Raw genomic sequence first — 18,574 nt, 5'->3', positions numbered from 1 at the left:
CCTTTAACTACTTCCTCACACATCAGTCTACAAAAGGTTCAGATAGCACCTCTTAAAAGGCGGCAGGGCTGGCCTTTGGTAACTGAGTATCCATTCCTTTAACTTCATAAACTGTACTTCAGCAGCATAACTTAGGTTATGCAAAATAATCTGGGTTAAGAATACAGTATTCCAATGCCTACATTGATTTCTTGTAAATTGTCACCATACCCTATGGTATGTGCAGGGATGACTTAGTGATTACATCATGCTAGTAACACAAAAGCAATTCTGTTTAAAGGATGCAGGATAAGGGGGCTTGTTAGTCTAATAATTTTTTACTTTTTAGATCTTGATGCTATATCGCTATTACCATGTTATCTGGTGAAGCTGGGTTCCTGGGTCCTTATTTAGGGACCAGGATATGTGATCCAATTTTCAAAAGTACTGAGCTGTAAGCAAATCTCACTGCCTTTTCTAGGAACTATTTCCTGTTCTACAGCTTTACAAATCGATCACTTAGATATTAATGTGCCTAAATATAGATACGGGAGCCTTATTTTAGACCTTTATTTATTTTGTCTTTAAATTTTCAAGTTGCCTGCAAAATAAAGCTATTACTTACAGATCTATTGACCACAGAAATAGAAATAGTGACTGACTCTCCCCAGACATACTATGCTTCACTATACTACTTATGGAAATGGTCCATTTGTATACCCTACTAAGCCAAGTGCAAAATGGCTGATTTAAATTCCCACTAGAAAAACAGTTAATATTGTGAAAAACTTTGCAGGATTTCATCAGATGTGCTGGCTAAAATGAGAATGCATGATTTCCACAATACCCCTAATGAGAGGTGGAGCAAACACATGACGAAGGCAGGAATACCGAGGGAGCGATAAGCGTTCAGTAGAATCTTACTACGAAGCCAAAGAGCCATGCCGGTACTGCATGGTGCAGGGGACCAAGGTTAGCTAGCAAGCTCCCTCAGCTCCATGTAGACTTCATTAGAACATGTCTTCATGCAAAGAAAACAGATGCTCATTTATAGTGCATTAGCATAAGAAAACAGAAACTGGCTAGTAATAATTATTTTACTACACTAGTAAGGGTGCAACCATGTAAGTCGAAGTTCTCCAGCTGGGGAAGGCTACAGGGAAATTCATCACTTCATTGAGTTGAAGACTCTGGGCCTATGGCTTATGACTAGCACATTGCCACTTGTCAAGCCATCTAAGGCCAAATGCAATCATTTTTCCTCTATTTCAGCTGCATCCTGCTTTCAGTAAGTGTTAAAAACTGGGCTGGAGCACCAAGCTAAAAAGGAGAGAGGACACTCAAATATAAGAGGAACAGGAACTCCCAAATGAAGTCAGCTGTTTAGAAAAGATCAGGCATGAAACCTGTTAGCTATTGAAGGCAAGCATAAATTAATAAACATATGTATTAGTTATTCCTCACAGCAGTGAGTGGATTTAACAACGCAGTCTTTTGTCCTCATATTCTCCTGGGGTGAAGAATTACAATTGGTGGCAATAGAAATACGCCCCCAGCCTTTCAGACCTTTATTAGGTTTCTGGTCTGACTCACTCATTTTTCAGGCTGAGGCAATTTTTTCTTTTTTAAATCATTAACAGTTCAAATTATCCAAATAGTGTTCTCATTTTACAAGACTTCAGACCTTATAAATTCATAGAACAATAGATGGGAAAGACCTATCGGGTTAATTGTCCCATCTCCCCATACCATTATAGGATGGATTTCTGCAGCACATTTCTCAATATATTTTCCTGTCTTGTCTTAAATGGTCTTCCATTTATTTTGGATGACTACAGAATAATTCAATTATATCCTCTCAGGAGGGTTCTTTAATGATATTCAAGAACATTTTCTACTCTAAAGCTCCTTATTCCTACTACTAAAAGTGGAACTGTGTAAGATGAATCTTTTTCACGCAGGATGCTTTTATACTTAAACATTTTAACACAAGAGTCAAAACCTTTGTTACTCATCACACAACTGTGTAATTAAAAATATAAAAGCATAATAACAATGACAAATGAAAAACAGATGTGGCAGCTGTTTTGCCAGCTGGAAACACAAAAAAAGTCTTCAAATCATCAGGTATGCAATTTATGTCTATCTTTAGCTCATTTAGACCCCCAAGGATATGTGAAAGTCCTCTCCTATAATCTACCTGCACTTCAGTGGTTTTGCATTTATGAATGCTACTCTGAACTGACAAGGATTTTGTGGCACTGAGGTACTCTGAACTGAATGAACTAATACTATCATATTATCTCCTCTCAAGATGCTAGGTATTCCAATTAAGCTATACTGATCCTTCATACAACTGCTGAAAAGATATGAACAGAGCTAATGGAGCCTGGCTTCCTGAAGTCTGTCAACTGTCTCTGTGGCTTTTTAAGAATATTACAATTTTCTTTTACAGCTCCACACATAAGCAGAACTCCCCCTTTCTTACAATTACAATTCTCCATCCACAGAGGAGTTTGGAAATGAAATGCATGCTGTTATGCTGAACTGCAGAAAGTACCCACTAGGATTTTAAGTTAGGGTTCAGCTTGCAAATGCTTATGTGATCATCTCTCCTTTCTCTACCTATTTATTTGAAGAACCTGTAAACTAAATCAGATAATTCATGTCCTACCACCTAAGAGAGGATCACCCTGTAGTCTGACACTCCCCTAGCACATATACCAAGAAGTGAAGGTCTATATATCTGTGTTCATGTGCATATTAGCATATGATATTGACTATTGTTCTTTAGGAAGCCCATGAGATCTAAACCTGGGGATTAATCCACGTCTTACACATTCTCAGTTGTGTTGTTTTTTCTCTGTTGTTAAACAGGATTATGAACAAGTTGGACAATTACTGGCCAAGCCTGTCATTGCTTAAGAACGAGCATATAGAAACATGCATACCATCTGAGGCACTGATTTCCACTCGTTCTTACTTCAGCGAGTTTGCTAATTATAAACATTTCAGAGGTACAATACATCTGGACACCTGCTGTTCTTGTTCAGTTCTGAATCTCTTCCAGACTTGTAAATCTTTCCTCTTTATTGCCATTCAACAACAACAAAAAAAAAAAAAAAAAAAAAAAGGCAGGCAAATGTAATACTCGGCCTAATCCAGTACATGCTCAGGGTGGGACCTTTCCAGATTTCCTGGCATGAACAACACCCAGTCCCTGCCAGTTCAGCATCGATTCTGACCAAACTTGTCTAGAGCAAAAGACAGACACCACTGAAGGGATGGCAGACGGAGGAGTAGAAATCATCACTTTCAGCAATCCCACTCCAACCAAAGGGTAAACAATGGCAATTAAACAGGAAGAGTGGCACATGGTGGATCTCTGCAAGAATAAATGCAGACGATAATTTGGGAGCTTGCCCTGCCCAAGGAGGAAAGAGTTTAGTGGCAAGACATTTCATCTGAAACATGGCAATTAGGCTGACTCCTGCAGTCTCCCAAAGACTTCCTATGTGCCTGGGTGTAAGTCAATTAATCTTCAAACTTTCCACCTATCCAGCTACTGACAGGTATACTAAGGTACTGAGGCTTCAGCTGTACCAGTAAATTAAACTGCCCTGGCCTCCAAGACAGGAACGTCCTAACTCTTGACCCATGCCTGGGAATGGTTTGCAGTAGTTGGCACAGGCTAAAACCATGCCAAGGACCATTCCAGCAGCTTACCAGGATAAAGATGTCACTCCAATGCCTAGAAATGCCCTAGGCACAGCTCAGTTTGCTGGCAGAGACGTGACCTGACTCAAGCAGACACACAAGGATCTCTGCTCTGGAGAAGGCATCACTGACAAACCTGGACCACACTATGTGTATGGACACTACATTTCAGCCTGTCTAGATCTGTCATTGCTTTGTCCTCAGTATGAGACTGGGGGAGTGTGTGCATGTTTTAAAATAGAGAATGGCATTATTTGTGCAGCAAACCAAAAATCACTAAAGGTTTTCAGAATTCAGCTCCATAAAAATCCTCCCATACTTTTGCATACCTGCCAACGAAGCTAATTTATGTGCAAATACTTAACCAGCTTTTCCAACACAAGTATTTCCAAAAAATATTCCTCTGCTTTAAAAAGGTGAAGTTTATCCCAGAGACTTGCAGCCTCAGTCACCTGGAGGTGCAGCACTGTACCCAAATTCTCACTGCAAGTCAGTAGCATAGCTCGGAACAGAACGTCCTAAACGTTTTCTGTCTCTTCTTCTAACTTACAAGCAGTTTTATGGCAGACCATTCACGAAGTCCTGAAGACACTGACGCAATTAAATCTCCTGAGAACATTTTCCTATAACAAAATGGTGTCTCCATCCACATAACAGCAGGTGATTTTATTACAGTATTTAGAACAGGCAGAATTCTAGCATACCACATTTTGAACTCTAAGATATATTATTGGATACTACTATTAACAAATCCCCACTGTATTTGGCAGGAGATCTTTCTCCTCCTTGGTTGATATGCATTTATACAGTGGGTATACAAAAATAAATGTTATAGTACAAACCACTCACAACGAACTAAGCCAAACCAAGTTCTAAATACACATTAATTTCCCTGAAGAAGACTTACTAGTTTTTTCCAGTGGATGGAGGTAGCAACTGGATTTGGGAGGCAACAAAGAAGCTAATGGAAAGTCATCCTCAGGGTGGGAAGTTTTAAAGTTCATAATACACACTCAAAAAGTAGAATCTTTTTTTCCCCCACCCAATCTTGACCCATCAGAGATTTTCTGTTTGAGCAAAACTGAGCTGGCTAGCCGCTTACAACTTGGAAATCTGTAATCTTCTCCACACAACCAGTCTCCACCCAACAATTGTACAAGTTGCCAAGGCATCTATCAATAGACACGTACATATAACCATTAAGTATTTGCTTTTCCTACCACAAAAAAATACACCAAGCTATAGCACCCATCGTTTCTGGTAAGCATATACAAGAACCAAGAAAATAATTAAGTCTATGAGAAACCAACTGTTACTGTATCCTGGGCCAAATAGTCCCTCAGACCAGTTTAATGACATTATTACTTCATTTTGAAGTATCAGAGCCTCTTTGCTTACAAAAAATGGCCAATACATCAAGTCCCCAAATTGCCTGTTTTTCATTAGGAAATTTCAGTTAAGATCCTTTTCTTCAAATCAATCAGATGTTCAAATTATTTATCATGTTTTGATTGTTTCAAGAACAGTTCATTAGGGCAGGCTCCTTCACTGAAGAGTCAACGTTTGGTTTTGTTTTATTTTTAAACACAAGCATTTTGCACTGCCTTACAGTAAAGCTGCATTCTTTTAAAATACAGGTGGCCAATAAATAAAAGCGTTTTGAATGATACCCCACATCCATCCAATCCTTTACTACTGTAGCTCTGCTTTGGTTTAAGTGATTAGTACAAGACCAGACTGTTCTCTCACATATAATGTAATACTGATTTAAAGGATGAATATCCAACAAAATCCTTTTCTGTGATTATATCATTAGGGAGATGTCACTTCTGGTGGTGGGCGTCCATGAACACTATTTCCAAGCTGACTCCGTAATGCATTAGAGCAAAGCACCATGAAGAACTTCATATGCTCAATATAATCTTCAATTCTCATGTCAAGAGGCCTCTTGATGGCTTTCCTACCTCCTTGTTTGTGAGCCATAGGGCTGTACACTCTTGTTGGGAAGTCATGCATGCATGCAGGGAACATCTGGTTCATGAAAAACAAACTAAAATTCCAGTGAAAGTGATCACTTCAGCTTTAACATCACTTTAGTTTAAATAAAATAATATCTAGGTGACTATAAAACCCACATGTTTGCAAGATGTGTGGCTTTTCAAGTAGGTCTAGCAGACCTTGATCTTGAAAGAAGTCTACCCCTTTCCTGCCCAATCACGGCTCCCTCCCATTTCTTCAGCAATTCACTACTTCCAGCTTCTTCTCCTGCATTCATTCACAAAAACCAGCCACCTGGGCTTTTTAGAGAAGTGTCAGTCTCTTAGCAGTATCTTAATGGTGCCTTGAAGCAACAGATGCAATATTTCTGATTTCAAAATGCCACTTCTCACCAGATCAAAAGGATCTAGGGCTTTTGAAAACCACACACTACTAGCTATATTTAAAGACTTCAGTACTAGCACTAACACTAAGCTTGTCTACCTGCCCTCACCCATGCTGTTATCTTCTGAAAACAGAGCCCACTAAATCTGTGTTGAATTGGACTACCAAAATGTAAGGTCCCTCCATAATCATTAGATTCTTTGAAAATGTAAGTCCTTTATTATATAAACTTTGCTTTTTGCTATCCCTCTTGGGCTTTTAAAACAATTTCTACTTGTGAGATAAGAAGAATCCCAAACGAGAACACTACGTCCTGATTTTCCCATGAAATCAGTCTTTGAGGACCCAGCCACCATGCCTCGAGGCTACTCTGTCAGGGCTTTGTCACCATGACTGCCACACTAACTCTGAAGCTCTTCCCACTTCCTTAGCTGAAAGCACACTTGCAGGCACACCCCATGTCAAAATCCTTTTCTTTAGTAAGCTAAGTGAACAACATCTGGAAAGCAAATGGAAAGGGATTGTTAAACTGGCTCCCTCTCATCCAAATTACACAAGAAAACAAGTCAGGGAAATCCCCAACATATTTTTGTTTCTGCTCTATAATCTCAGCATTTAGGTATTTTAATATTGATCTGAGACTATGCCTGCAGGGCAAGATGTGACCTTTTGAGTTTAAATCCAGTGGTAAAGCATTCAAGCAGTTTCATTCATGTAATGCTTAGGTTTTCACTTGAGCATGCTGCTCAAGTGCTCAAGTTCCAAAGTTCTCCACAAATTCCCGTCATATTGTTGCAACAATACAACATTCAGAAATGTAACAGCCACACAATCCCTCTTCATAAAAATAAATAATTCTTAGCTGCATCTTTCATTCATACATTTATAAAAATAAAGCATACTTGAATAAATACTCATGTCTCTAAGTACAAGGACTATAGTCAAATACAGTCCAAAACACTTGGATATATGACAAAGCAAATCTCTTTAAACATTTTAGTTAATTTTTTTTTTAGTAGTAGTATTCAGGGACCTGCAGTTTCAACAAAATAACATATCCTTATGAGCAGCATCAGAAAATAATGTTACAGATGATGATGCAAGCATCACTTAATACGCATGAACTTCCCAGGATTAAAAACCAGATCTAACAATTGACTGCTAAAAGCCTCAGACTCCAGACAGACTTTTCACAGCTTTAAAAAAAAAAAGTTTCCTATTCACAAGCAATGCCAGCTCATAATTCTGTAAACAAGCTTTGGAAAATAAACTTGACTGGATGCAACCCCGAGCAACTCAATCTAACTTTTAAGTTGGCTCTGCTTTGAGCAAGGAACTGGATCTACAAAGGTCCCTTCCAGCCTAAATTATCCTGCAATTTTGACACACAAGAAGTTTTGCAAGCCACAGAAGAAGTCTGATTTCCCTGTGGAGCCTCGAGTTTCATGGTTGGATGCTCTGGTGCCAGCATGGTGGGAGGCTGAATTGTCCTGCAGGCTCCTTCCTTGGCAGATTGTCCTGCACCTACAAGAACCACGCTCAAACTGGAGTCTTTCAGAAGGTCACTAACAGGGTCTCTCTCCTCCACATGAGTGCCTGCTTCATGAACCCTGAAGGTGTTTAATACCTTCATAAGCACTTTCTTCATCATTCCTGTCAAAACCTGCCAAAATCGGCCAGCATTTTCCAAAGATACTAGTGAGGTCGAGACAGACAAACAAGAGAGGCGGGATAATCACATACACTTCAACTCTTTAGGGAACAATTTTGAAGAAAAAGACAAAGAAAGAAAAAGAAAAAAAAAAAAAGATCTCTACTCTCTCAATGAGAAGTGTTTCAAAATTAAGGGAATTCTCTTGCTCTCACCAAAATTAAAGACAAAAAGGTTTTCTGCACTGCAGTGGAACAAAATAGGATCCTAACAAGTACATGGCTGCACTTACTACCCTCTACTTTCTCTGAAAGAAAACCATCCTATTTTAGCACGGCATGTCCTGCAATAACAGCAGGGGCAGGTTTCTCTTGCCACATGACTGGATGTGAGGAGCCCTCAAGAAAACAGGGCAGTTGGGCCAGGCAAATTTTTCTTTATTCTCTTCACCATTCTCCCCTCATGCAGAGGGCCAAGTTCCCGTGTGCCCTCCTGGAGCCAGCCTTGTCCCTCTGGCACTAAGAAAGGCTCAGCCTGGAAAGGCGGCCAGGGACAAGCCTTTCAAAAGAACCTCCTACAGAAAGGGAAGAACCAGAAGGAGCAGAATCTTTCTCATCCTTTCTCTTATTCAGTCTCCTTCTTCCTAGCACAAACACCCTAAACCAAGAAAGTAACCTCACCTTGCACTGCCCAACCTTGTCAGCACAAGTCTTTACTATGTCATGGAGAAGCACCGATGTCAGCAACAGTAGATATTGTACAAAAAGTCTACTGTGTGCAAATGACCCAGGGCTTGGCAGCCCCCTTTTACATCCACTTCTGCTGTCAGTTCACCCACAGGCCTTCTAGCGAAAGAACATAGTCCAAATCTGACCTGATTCCTTTGTGCTATCTTTTGTCCTTTCTTCCAGCGGAGAATGGGCTTGAGAGCAGGTAGTTCCTTGCCCTCTTTTCCTCTTTCTATCACATGTTCCCCAAGGCTGTATGCAGCTTCAAATACAATTGGAGATATGACATCTTTGACTCTTTTCTGTAAAAGAAAACAAACAGCTATTTCACCTATGCATATAGGAAAGCAGATTTTTATATGCAACAATTATATATAAAATTAAAGTAGATTTTTATGTTCAACACTGCTGGCAGGAAGCAGGCTTCTCTACTTCCTTTATTCTTCTCTGTGCCAAATGGGAATAAGCACATTATACGAAAACAAGTTAGAAGATTAAAAAAAAAAGTCAAGAAAAAAATTAGTTATTCTTTTGGGACCTACTCTTGGTTCCACAGAAGCAGGGGCATATTTGGTACACCTATAAATCAAGTGTTTTTCAATAAAACCAAGATGTTTTCTTAAAACATAAAATAAATTAGGAAGTGTTTCCATTAGAAGCAAAGAGCAAATCATCTTCATCTCTGGGGTTTCTAAATCCTAGACTTCGACCGAGGTCACCTCCAGTGTGCTTCACTCATTAAAAGAAAAAAACCCCTCCACCTTGCCTTGTTGTTTTGCAATATCACCGAAATGAGTGGATGGGTAAAGATACCAATGTGGCTATAAAACAAGATTACAGACATGCAGGGGCAAGACAAGCCATCTTCCAGCACAGTTCTGAAAGCAAAACTCACAGCTCCCCCCACCCTCAGCACAGTTAACACTTTGAGTATGTAAAGAAAGTAAGTTTTTCAGTTTCTTTATTTGCTGTAGGCTTCATACCAGACGTATTAAATGGTGCCACATTATTCGTCTGAAGGGACAAAAGGATTGCCTTTTCTTGTTGTTGGAGACCAAGGCACAAAACTCATACCATTTGTCAGAACATGTGATGCCTAAATCCAGTTTGCTGTATGAGGACAAAATGCTCATTGTGCTCTGTTCAGTCCTGACTTCCAAAATCCAATTTACCAGAAAACAGAAGTGGCAAATGCTCTACCTTTTCATAGGTAAAGATTCCTCTTAAATTTTACTTACTTAAAAACTTAGCATGAATTCAGCTCAGATGAAATTGAGGCAATAAATACCATAAGTAAGCACAACAAATCTTCAAATGGACCAACTCTCAACTTCGCCTTGCATCAGTTAGCAGGCTTCTCTGAACACAGCCTGCCAACCACAACAAGTAATTGAGATGCAATGCAACTTAAATTGCATCTTCCAGATGTGGGAAACCTGGGCACTAACTGGTTTTCTGACCACCTGTCTGATCTGTTTCAAGGCAACCGTTTGCTCTCTCTAATACATTGACTGGCCACAGGTCTCTGAAGTCAGACAAAGATTAGTGGCTAACCAAATGCCCAAATCATTGGTTAGCCGGGTGAATAATAGCAAAGACCAGGTTGGATGACATTTACCCTCCTGCACCTTGAAGCCTCCAGCCAGCCCGTGAATTCCCTCCCCTGTTACTGATGTCTGCCATGGCCCTGTGCCCAGCAGCAGCCCAGAGCACCCGAAATTTTAGACTGTGCATTGCTTAGAGCAGTTTGTGTGTTCTTGGTAATGGACACCAATTGACAGCGGACATAGTGGCAGTAGTGATGGCAGCTCTATGACCTCTTCCCCATCCCATAAAAAGGACCATGCTCGCTCTGGGGCACTGCTAATCCCCTCAGAAGAAGAGACACTGACACCTTCAGCCCCCTCCATAGTCCCACCCTCGAGGTAGGAGTTGTACCATACTGAGATTACTAAATAACAATACTACAACTCACAGAAGCTACTAGCTTTGCTCTCACAGAACATCACATGTATTAACTTAAGCATACAAGACTACGTATACAGAGAAACAAGACTATAGAAGAGCATGCCATGCAGCAACAGTCAAACACAATAAATCATCAGGCAAATCGCCACCTAATCCAACTGTATGCAACCACTGCGTAAACATGGAACTATTAAAAATGTAGGGAGAGGGTTAAATCAAAATCCACCTATAGTTTTTCTAGCTCTGCTATTGCAGTATGGCAAGAATAAGTGCTTAATGACTTCTAAGTGTTTTAATATGATCTTGCAGGGTTTGGTCCCATGCCCTTTGAAGTCAAAAGACAAGTTTCCCATTGACTTCAATGAATGTTGGAGCGTGCCCATATTGTTCACTGGTGTCTCTTTCTGCTTCATTTTAGTGGTAAAATTGTGACTTCCAGCAGCTAGATTAATTACATGTGTGGATATTCCCTCACCACTGCCCTGGGGAAATATATTTCACATGCCCACTTGTCTTTAATTAAGGATGAAAGTATGAATGCTACCCAGTTATTAATTTTGCCACATGTTCAGTCCCTTCTGCTCACAATCCTACAAACACGAAGGCGGCAGTCTGTGGGATTTGTCCTCAGTAAGACAGTTCTGCCTCGCAGGTACACCACAGACTGTCTGGGATGTGCGCACGTAAAGAGAATAATGAGTATTTGCCCAAACACAATCTGGAAAAGTACTATTTTAGGTTGGAAATACACCCAGTTTCTTTCTCTTTCAGTCTACCTAAACGTACTGCTTCCAGTCATTGAATCATATACTGATAACACAGCCCACAGATTGCTTTTAAGTATTCCGGATTTCTAAAAGGAAGTCAAAAGATGCAATGACAATCAGGTTTGAGATAGACTGAAAAATCCTTCGAGTCAAGGAAACTGTATGTTGCTTTTCGTATCTGTTACATGGCCCTAATGAAGTGGATTTGCCAAGGGAAAATTTCCACAAACAGCTTTTATATGTATTCAATGTTTTTCACCATGACGCTGCTATGCTGAGGAAGTGTCGAAAGTTAAAGACACTTCTGCATCATGAGAAAGCATCCTTGGCAAATCATAGCACACGGACAGCACAGCTTCATTAATGGAAAAAATGTCTGGAGGACATTAAAACAAGTGTAATATCCAAGGAGTTAACATTATCAACAGAAACAACCATGTAACAAGGGTTCGGTGAGTAACAGCAATAAATATCCAGTCTGTACGGACTGGATGTCAGTAGACTGCTGCAAGTTTTCACTGTGCCTGAATTAGATTGGGGACCTGAAGCTGGGTTTCCCACAAGCCATGAGCTATCCCATGTAGTTTTCTTGTTCTTACAAGCAGTTTCTCTAGGGTGGTGGGCTTTTTTCTTTCTCTCTCTTTCAGATCAGATTTCATCCTGGATATAAGAAACTTTTGCAACAAGGCTTTTGCAGAAATCAATAGACTTCAATCCCAGTAAATTACCCTTCTGCCAGTATCCCTTCATGCAATGGAAACAGCCCTAGTCAGCTGTATCCTTTCATCGGGATCTTTTATCTTTTCCTGTGAGGCACGTTGCGTGACATGACTCTGAGTTGAAGAAAAAGCTGGTTTTGTATGAACAAGCTGGGGTTTTATCAAGGGTATTACAGGATGATCCCTCACTACTATCTAGCAAAGGCAAAGAACTCCATGTCCAAAAAAGAGCACACTTTTAAGAACATCTAAGAAAGCAATAAGGCACTTAGAGATGTTTCAAAAGACACCATGGTCCTGAAAGCTCACCCTAACAAAGAGCAGGCTTGCCATCTCCTCCCCCAAAACAATCACCTCAAAGAAATACATATTTTTTAAATGCTGTGGTAGAAGCTGGGCATAGCCACATATTTCTTCCTTTTTGTTTTCTGGCATAGCAGGGGAGAAGAAACCAAGCAAGCAAAGCCTCTGCCAGATTTATGACTGCATTTCTATTTGGCTTTAGTACCAAAAAGTCCTAAAAATCTGAAAAGTAATCACAGAGCAATGATCAAATGTCGGAGCTGTGATTCTGAACATAATTTCCAATTCCCTCTCGAAGATGGAGTTTATTGTAAGAAATCATTTTCTGCGGTTCTCATAGGCACAGCCTGAGGCACACCATGACAACACAAACCCAGGCACAGATTCAAACATCCTAAAGGCACACTGACTTGGCAGGCAGCCGATGCCTTCTCCAACCTTAACTTTGTGCTACCAAGAGCCCCCACACATCAGGAACTCGGGCAAATTTGGATGCAACAAGAAAGGGTTTTAGTCAAGGGATTGGATTTACTCTGTTCATGGTGTGAGTGGTTGCCAGAGAGGACTGGCTATCATTTCAGCTTTCTTTCAGCTCAGTGCCACGGTACAGTCAGGGGACTGTACATAAGCCCAATAAATCATCACATATAATCCACTTTCTTCTACAAGGTGAAAGTCTCCAGCAGGGGCTCTGGAGAGTGCCAAATTCCATTTTTAATTATGGCCAATGGGCTGAAAAATAAATTGAGATGTAAATAATCCCCACAATGTACAGCAAGAGTCCTGCAGGATAAAGGATGAAATGTGGTCCTTTAAAGCAATGACTATGAAGTCATTTTCAACAGCATCAAGTGAGGAAATACAAGTAACCCTCAAGGTGACTTCTGTGGCTGCCCTTTGCTTTCATCCTTGTTCATGTCCTTCTGGAGTTTCTCTCCTCCTTCTCTGTGGGAAAGTTCTCTGATATGTCGGGCCTTTTTTCTACTCCCTCTGACTTGATCCTGAGGACATCAACCCATGCATAGATTCCAGAACTTTTAGTGAATTCAGCACAGCTTTTCAGTACTTCTGAGAATCCAGCTCTGTTTAGTTTGACGACTAAGAATGAATTCGAGAACCTAGCTTTTAAAACACTCGACTTGAAACTTTTAGTCTAAACATATTTATTTCAAGTTTCAAACAAGCACTAATAACAGACTATATGAATTTTTAAAGCCTTAAAACACAAAATAAATTTGACAATCCCGATTTAATAGATAACATACTAATGCTCCAAAATGTATAAAAGCCATCGTGCTACTGCTAATCCAGCATAACACTTTAATCAGCTCTCAGGTCACTACCACATAAATCCTCAACTCAGTGCAAAGATATAAATAGTTCCCTGTTCAGTAATATAAAAAAATTACTCAAATGTCCACCAGCCTTCAGAGCCAAAGGCCACTACTTCCACAATTTATCAAATGAAATATCAGCTGTAGGTCTTAATAAACATACATTATAACTTATGAATCAATAAGATGACAGTGCCTGACTTCAAAATGAGTTACCTTCTATTATCTCAGCCTCCCTCTCTAAACCGTGAGTCATTCAGGACGCAAGGTTTAAGTGCCATGCAATTCAATGAAAATATCAATTAGACAAATTTGCTTTAAACTGGAAGACAGATTTCCATTCATTTCAGATGAATTACTGTACACATATCATTCTTGTACCTGAAAATGAGTAAGGAGCAACTTAACTTCCTTGCCCTGTTCCTTGCAACACTTACTGAGTCCAAGTTTAAATCCCCTGGTGTTAATTCCCAGTGCAAGTTAATACTTTCAACCCTCTACTAATCCTGTGCAAAAGAAAACCACCTCTGTCCTCATGAGAGCTTTCCTCTGTCCTGCATTTACTTTGATAAAGATATTCTGGAATTTGTAGTAATTTATTTCAGGTTGGCACAATTTTAGCATTGGTATCTCCCCACTGCAAAGGCAGACAAAACATGGTCATGCCAAAATTGTCTAGAAAAATCTAGTTTCCATTCCACACACAAGCTGGTTTTTTAATATATATATATATTTTTTTTTTTTTAAGATGTTACTGTAGTTAAAGGGGGGAAAAAACCCAACTGCAAACTCTTTTCCAGAGAAGAGGCAGAAGTAGAAGTTTACTTGGTTGGTAAAAGCTCATCTACAACATTATTGGTGATTTTTTTTTTTTCAAATTAATAGCATATGAATGCAATCAGAGGCCTGATGTTTCAATAATACATGCTTCTGTTTTCTTTTAAGATCTTGTGACAGCTACAATTCAACAAGTAGGCGAATACTCTTTGTTGCTAAACTTCAAACATTACAAGGCTTCTGAAGAATCCCAAAGTTTAGAGCAGGGAAAAAAAAAAAAAGAGCAAAGGATTTGCAGGGTGTCACACCCTTGAGTGTTCTTTAGGGTTAGAGTTTGAAAGAATGGGAGTGCTTCTTTTGTCCTATTCCTAAACTCATTACTCCAGCACACAACTGTTTCTATCAGGTCAGCAACCCCTCTTGGCAAACACCAATAACTGGAAAGATGTTGTGGGAGAAAAAAAGCAAATCCTGGGGGAATCTGGTGTTAAATAAACACCAGGCGCCTACGAGCCTGCGTGCATTGAGAGGACACCCTGAGACAGCGAGGGAAGAGCTGCAAGTCCAAACCCCAGCTGCGTACAGTCACACTCTGATTTTAAATAAGTGCTCAGCATCCCTGTGTATCTGGCTTCCTGCTATCAGTTGGGGAGTGATAAAGGTATTACTGATGTCGGCATGGGAGAGATTGCGATCAATAGCATAAATATTCCATGTCAAAGGTTACAAAGGCTTAGCAATAATATATCACTGACCCTTTCATGGTAATCAGTAAAAAAAGTCACTATATGCCACCCAAATATGATATTATGTATTAGTGAGCTCAGACCTTGATCTTTCAGCTTAGTACTAAAATGCATTATGACAATATTGTTTCACATCCTATCTATACATTTGAATGTTGGGTCTTTTATTGGACCAAATGTTTTCAGTTAGTTTTTATCACACATTCCCCTTCTGTCTTTTATAGTTCATTTTCAGTCTTTCATGGGGTTTTTTTAGATGAAAAGTAAGGAAAATTCCTCAACTATCTGAAATCATGTTACTCCCTTCTGAAGAAAACATCCCTGCCGGGCTCAGATGCCCAGCTTTTTCCTGGTACCAGGCCAGACACAACCAATCTCCGTAACCATATGACTGGATACCTGCAATACCAGCAGTACAGAAATACAAACAATTAGAAAGTCCAGGAGCTGATGGGTATTTTTGAAATGAACACCTGAACTTAGGTGACAAAGAGAACCCAAGAAGGAAGAACAGGGGTAATAATTCAAACATTTATTTATTTTACTCTCTTTCTGAAAATATGATCTATTTCAGCAGGGAATTATACACAGAATAGAGACAATAATTAAATCCAGACTCTTCCTGCACATATGTAATCCTATCATATACTTTTCCACTGGAGTTACCACATTTCATATTCTGCTGATACAAGATTTTATCAAAACCAAGCTTTAAAGAGATTTCCTTTAATAGTGTCTTAAAATGCATTGGGTCCAGAATATGAGTTAATTCAATGATCTGTTGGCCTTTATATAGCACTCCCCTCCAACGCTGGTGCAGAAGCCGAACATAGGGCTCTCTGCGTATGAAGCTGTTCGAGAAGAAGGAGTTAAGACCCTTGGCTCCTGGGTCATCGTATATGATAACAGGTCTGCTAAAAGTTTGACACATCCATGGACCTGGGGGAGGGGTGTTTGGTCAAAACATCACAGTTAGCTTTAGGGTTCATATACTGTATTTGCTTGCTCATTCTCTTGCTTTCTTCCTGTATATGTACATCTAGCTAGGGACAAAAACAGCTGTGTGTATGTGTCATCCAACAAACTTCCAGTGCAAAATCTCACACGCAAGCTGTCCTTAGAGCCACTGACCCTCCCAGCCCCTTCCCAAAACCACAGCCTGTCACAGGGGTGGTCAGGAGCCCTTCTTGCTGGTCCTATACCCCTTTTGCTGTGTGTGGCAGCTCAGACTGGAAGCACAGTGCAGCCTTGCAGCTGAGGGTGGCTGGTCAGGGGATCCTCCAAGTCACTGTGCCCCTTGGTCTTTGCATGAGCACAGCCTGCTTCTACACAGCTGTGAGTAAAACCCTGAGCTGCTCTATAAGAGAGCAGCCATCTCTCCCTCATTCCCTTGCTCTCCAGACAGATTTTGTTCCTCCTTTTGTAAAAAAATGGCAGAAGCACCTTTCCAAGCGCTTCCTAAGAGGCAACGGTGAAGTAATCAAAAGGCTTCTCCCCAAATCTCTGTAGAGGACACAGAAGCCACGGGAGGGCTAAGACATAGGACACGTTCCTCTCTTCAGCATTTCCCACTGACCATCCCACAGTGGCTGACTAAATTCCTGCTCCCATTTGGAGGTGCCTGTCACTTCTCAAGGGGAGTAAGCATCTAACACAGGTTTATGTGAATTGAGACAGGATCCACACCCCTTCTTGGATCTGGGTCGTAGGGTACATTTTATCTCACACTGTCATAAAGTATGTCTATCTCATATCTAGCGGGTCACCTTATTATCAGTAGGTCAAACATCTATGGGCTGAATGAGATTATCCTGCTGCATTCCCTAGATTTGCAGTGGATCTGTTTGAGAAAAGCATCGGTCTATACCAACTGGCAGATGTCCAGATGTCCCCTCAGTTCTAACCCTGGTATCTCAAATGGTCAAGGTGCCTGAATATCTGCTAGAAGAGTCAGGACAAAAGACAGAAAGCCTGGGTGACTATGAAACATCACAATAGCAGTGGAAAAAATATTTTGATGGATACTTCATTTTAAGGTGCCTAGAATTGAAGGCCTGACAATACACTGTTATGATCCTTTCAACGCTGTTGTGACAAAAAGCATTTTGTCAATACAGCTTTATAGGAAACACATGTATGGAACAAAGAAATGTTCTACTTAAGCCCAGTATGCTCCAAAAAACAGCTAAAGGAAAAAAATAGGAGCACTGTGTCAGGATTCAAAGTAAGCAGAATCATCCTCAGTAGAAGAGGATAGATAGAGATGAAAGAAGGTTATCATTGACATTTTTACTGACAGTATTTTAATTCAATTGATCAGAGCTGATAGAAGCGGTCCTTGGAAGTCTTGCAAAGCAAGCAACGCACTACTCAGCCTGCCTACCCGCATGCATGCATCTGAGAGAAAGGCTGAGTGCGTGAAGAATGGTGTTCATTTACTTTCACTGACATACTATTGAGATGAGAACAGTTTACTTAAGAAATCTGGGGGTACTTACACACAAAAATATAAATCCTTCCCTCAGTCATGGGAGAATAGATAGCTCCACAATGTGGGCCTGGGATGAGTGTTGTAATAATGTGACCCAAGCCTATTCTTCCACTATTAAATAGAGGAGGTAGTATTTATTAGCCTAATTCTCTTGACAGCAGGATTTAAAATCAATAGGGGTAAAAGGAAAAAGTGTTATGATTGTCTACTTTGCCACATGAATTTAAAAATGTGAACGGAGCTCCTCTGTGACATCTACTTCTGTTTAATATCAATTCACATTTCACATGCTAGGTACCTGCTAGAAACCTTCTGAAACCAGGACCCTCTTTACTCCCCTGCGCTATGGCTTCTATACGCACATGAGCTGCGATATCTGAAGATGGTGAGGGAAGCATATTGTTCTGGCAACAACGAAATCTCTAAGGATGACAAATTCCCATTCACTATTCTGTAACAACCTAATTAATAGGAATTAATATTTTTAACCAAGTAATGTTGAGGAGAAGAGCTGAAGGAAACTTATCCATTATATAGCACAAGCATTACGGATGACTCCAAGGATATGTCATTAGCCTCTAGGTCTCCCATCCTGCACATACCTACATATAAGCACGCCGATGACCACGCTGCCTCCGCATCATCTCCCTCCCCACCACTTTCCTCCTCCCATTCTCCTCTGATCATTCAGACACCACTTCACTAACACCCTTGTCTCTTCAGGCTCCCAGCATCTGCTCACAACCAACACAAAACCAAAAGGAAGAAGAGGAAGGAATCAGGACATATTTCAGGAACCTCACAGTCAACCTCACAGAACCATTTACATCTGAAATCATGACTGAATGAAAAGCTCGCCATTCATTTCAGCAAGGATAAGGCTTTTCCCCTTGTTTCACTGATCATTCACAAAGAGGCAGAGCCTCCCACTCAGCAACAACATCAGCGGATACGGCTGCCCGGCTCTCAGACATGGCCGGGCTGGAGGATATTGTACGATGACAAAGGGCAA

General features: G+C 40.4%; 1 protein-coding gene across 1 annotated transcript in view; it reads right to left on the bottom strand.

The window, feature by feature from the left end:
* ITGA9 (integrin subunit alpha 9) overlaps window positions 1-18,574 on the bottom strand; it is a 235,452-nt gene that overhangs the window by 106,127 nt on the left and 110,751 nt on the right. Inside the window, exon 16 of the mRNA XM_052796650.1 lies at window positions 8,604-8,759. Coding sequence (XP_052652610.1) covers window positions 8,604-8,759 — 156 coding nt within the window. The remainder of the gene's footprint in view (window positions 1-8,603; window positions 8,760-18,574) is intronic.

This window comes from Harpia harpyja, chromosome 1 (genome assembly GCF_026419915.1).
Source record: "Harpia harpyja isolate bHarHar1 chromosome 1, bHarHar1 primary haplotype, whole genome shotgun sequence".
In the NCBI taxonomy this organism is placed as follows: domain Eukaryota; kingdom Metazoa; phylum Chordata; class Aves; order Accipitriformes; family Accipitridae; genus Harpia; species Harpia harpyja.
This window is presented reverse-complemented; position numbering and strand designations above follow the sequence as displayed.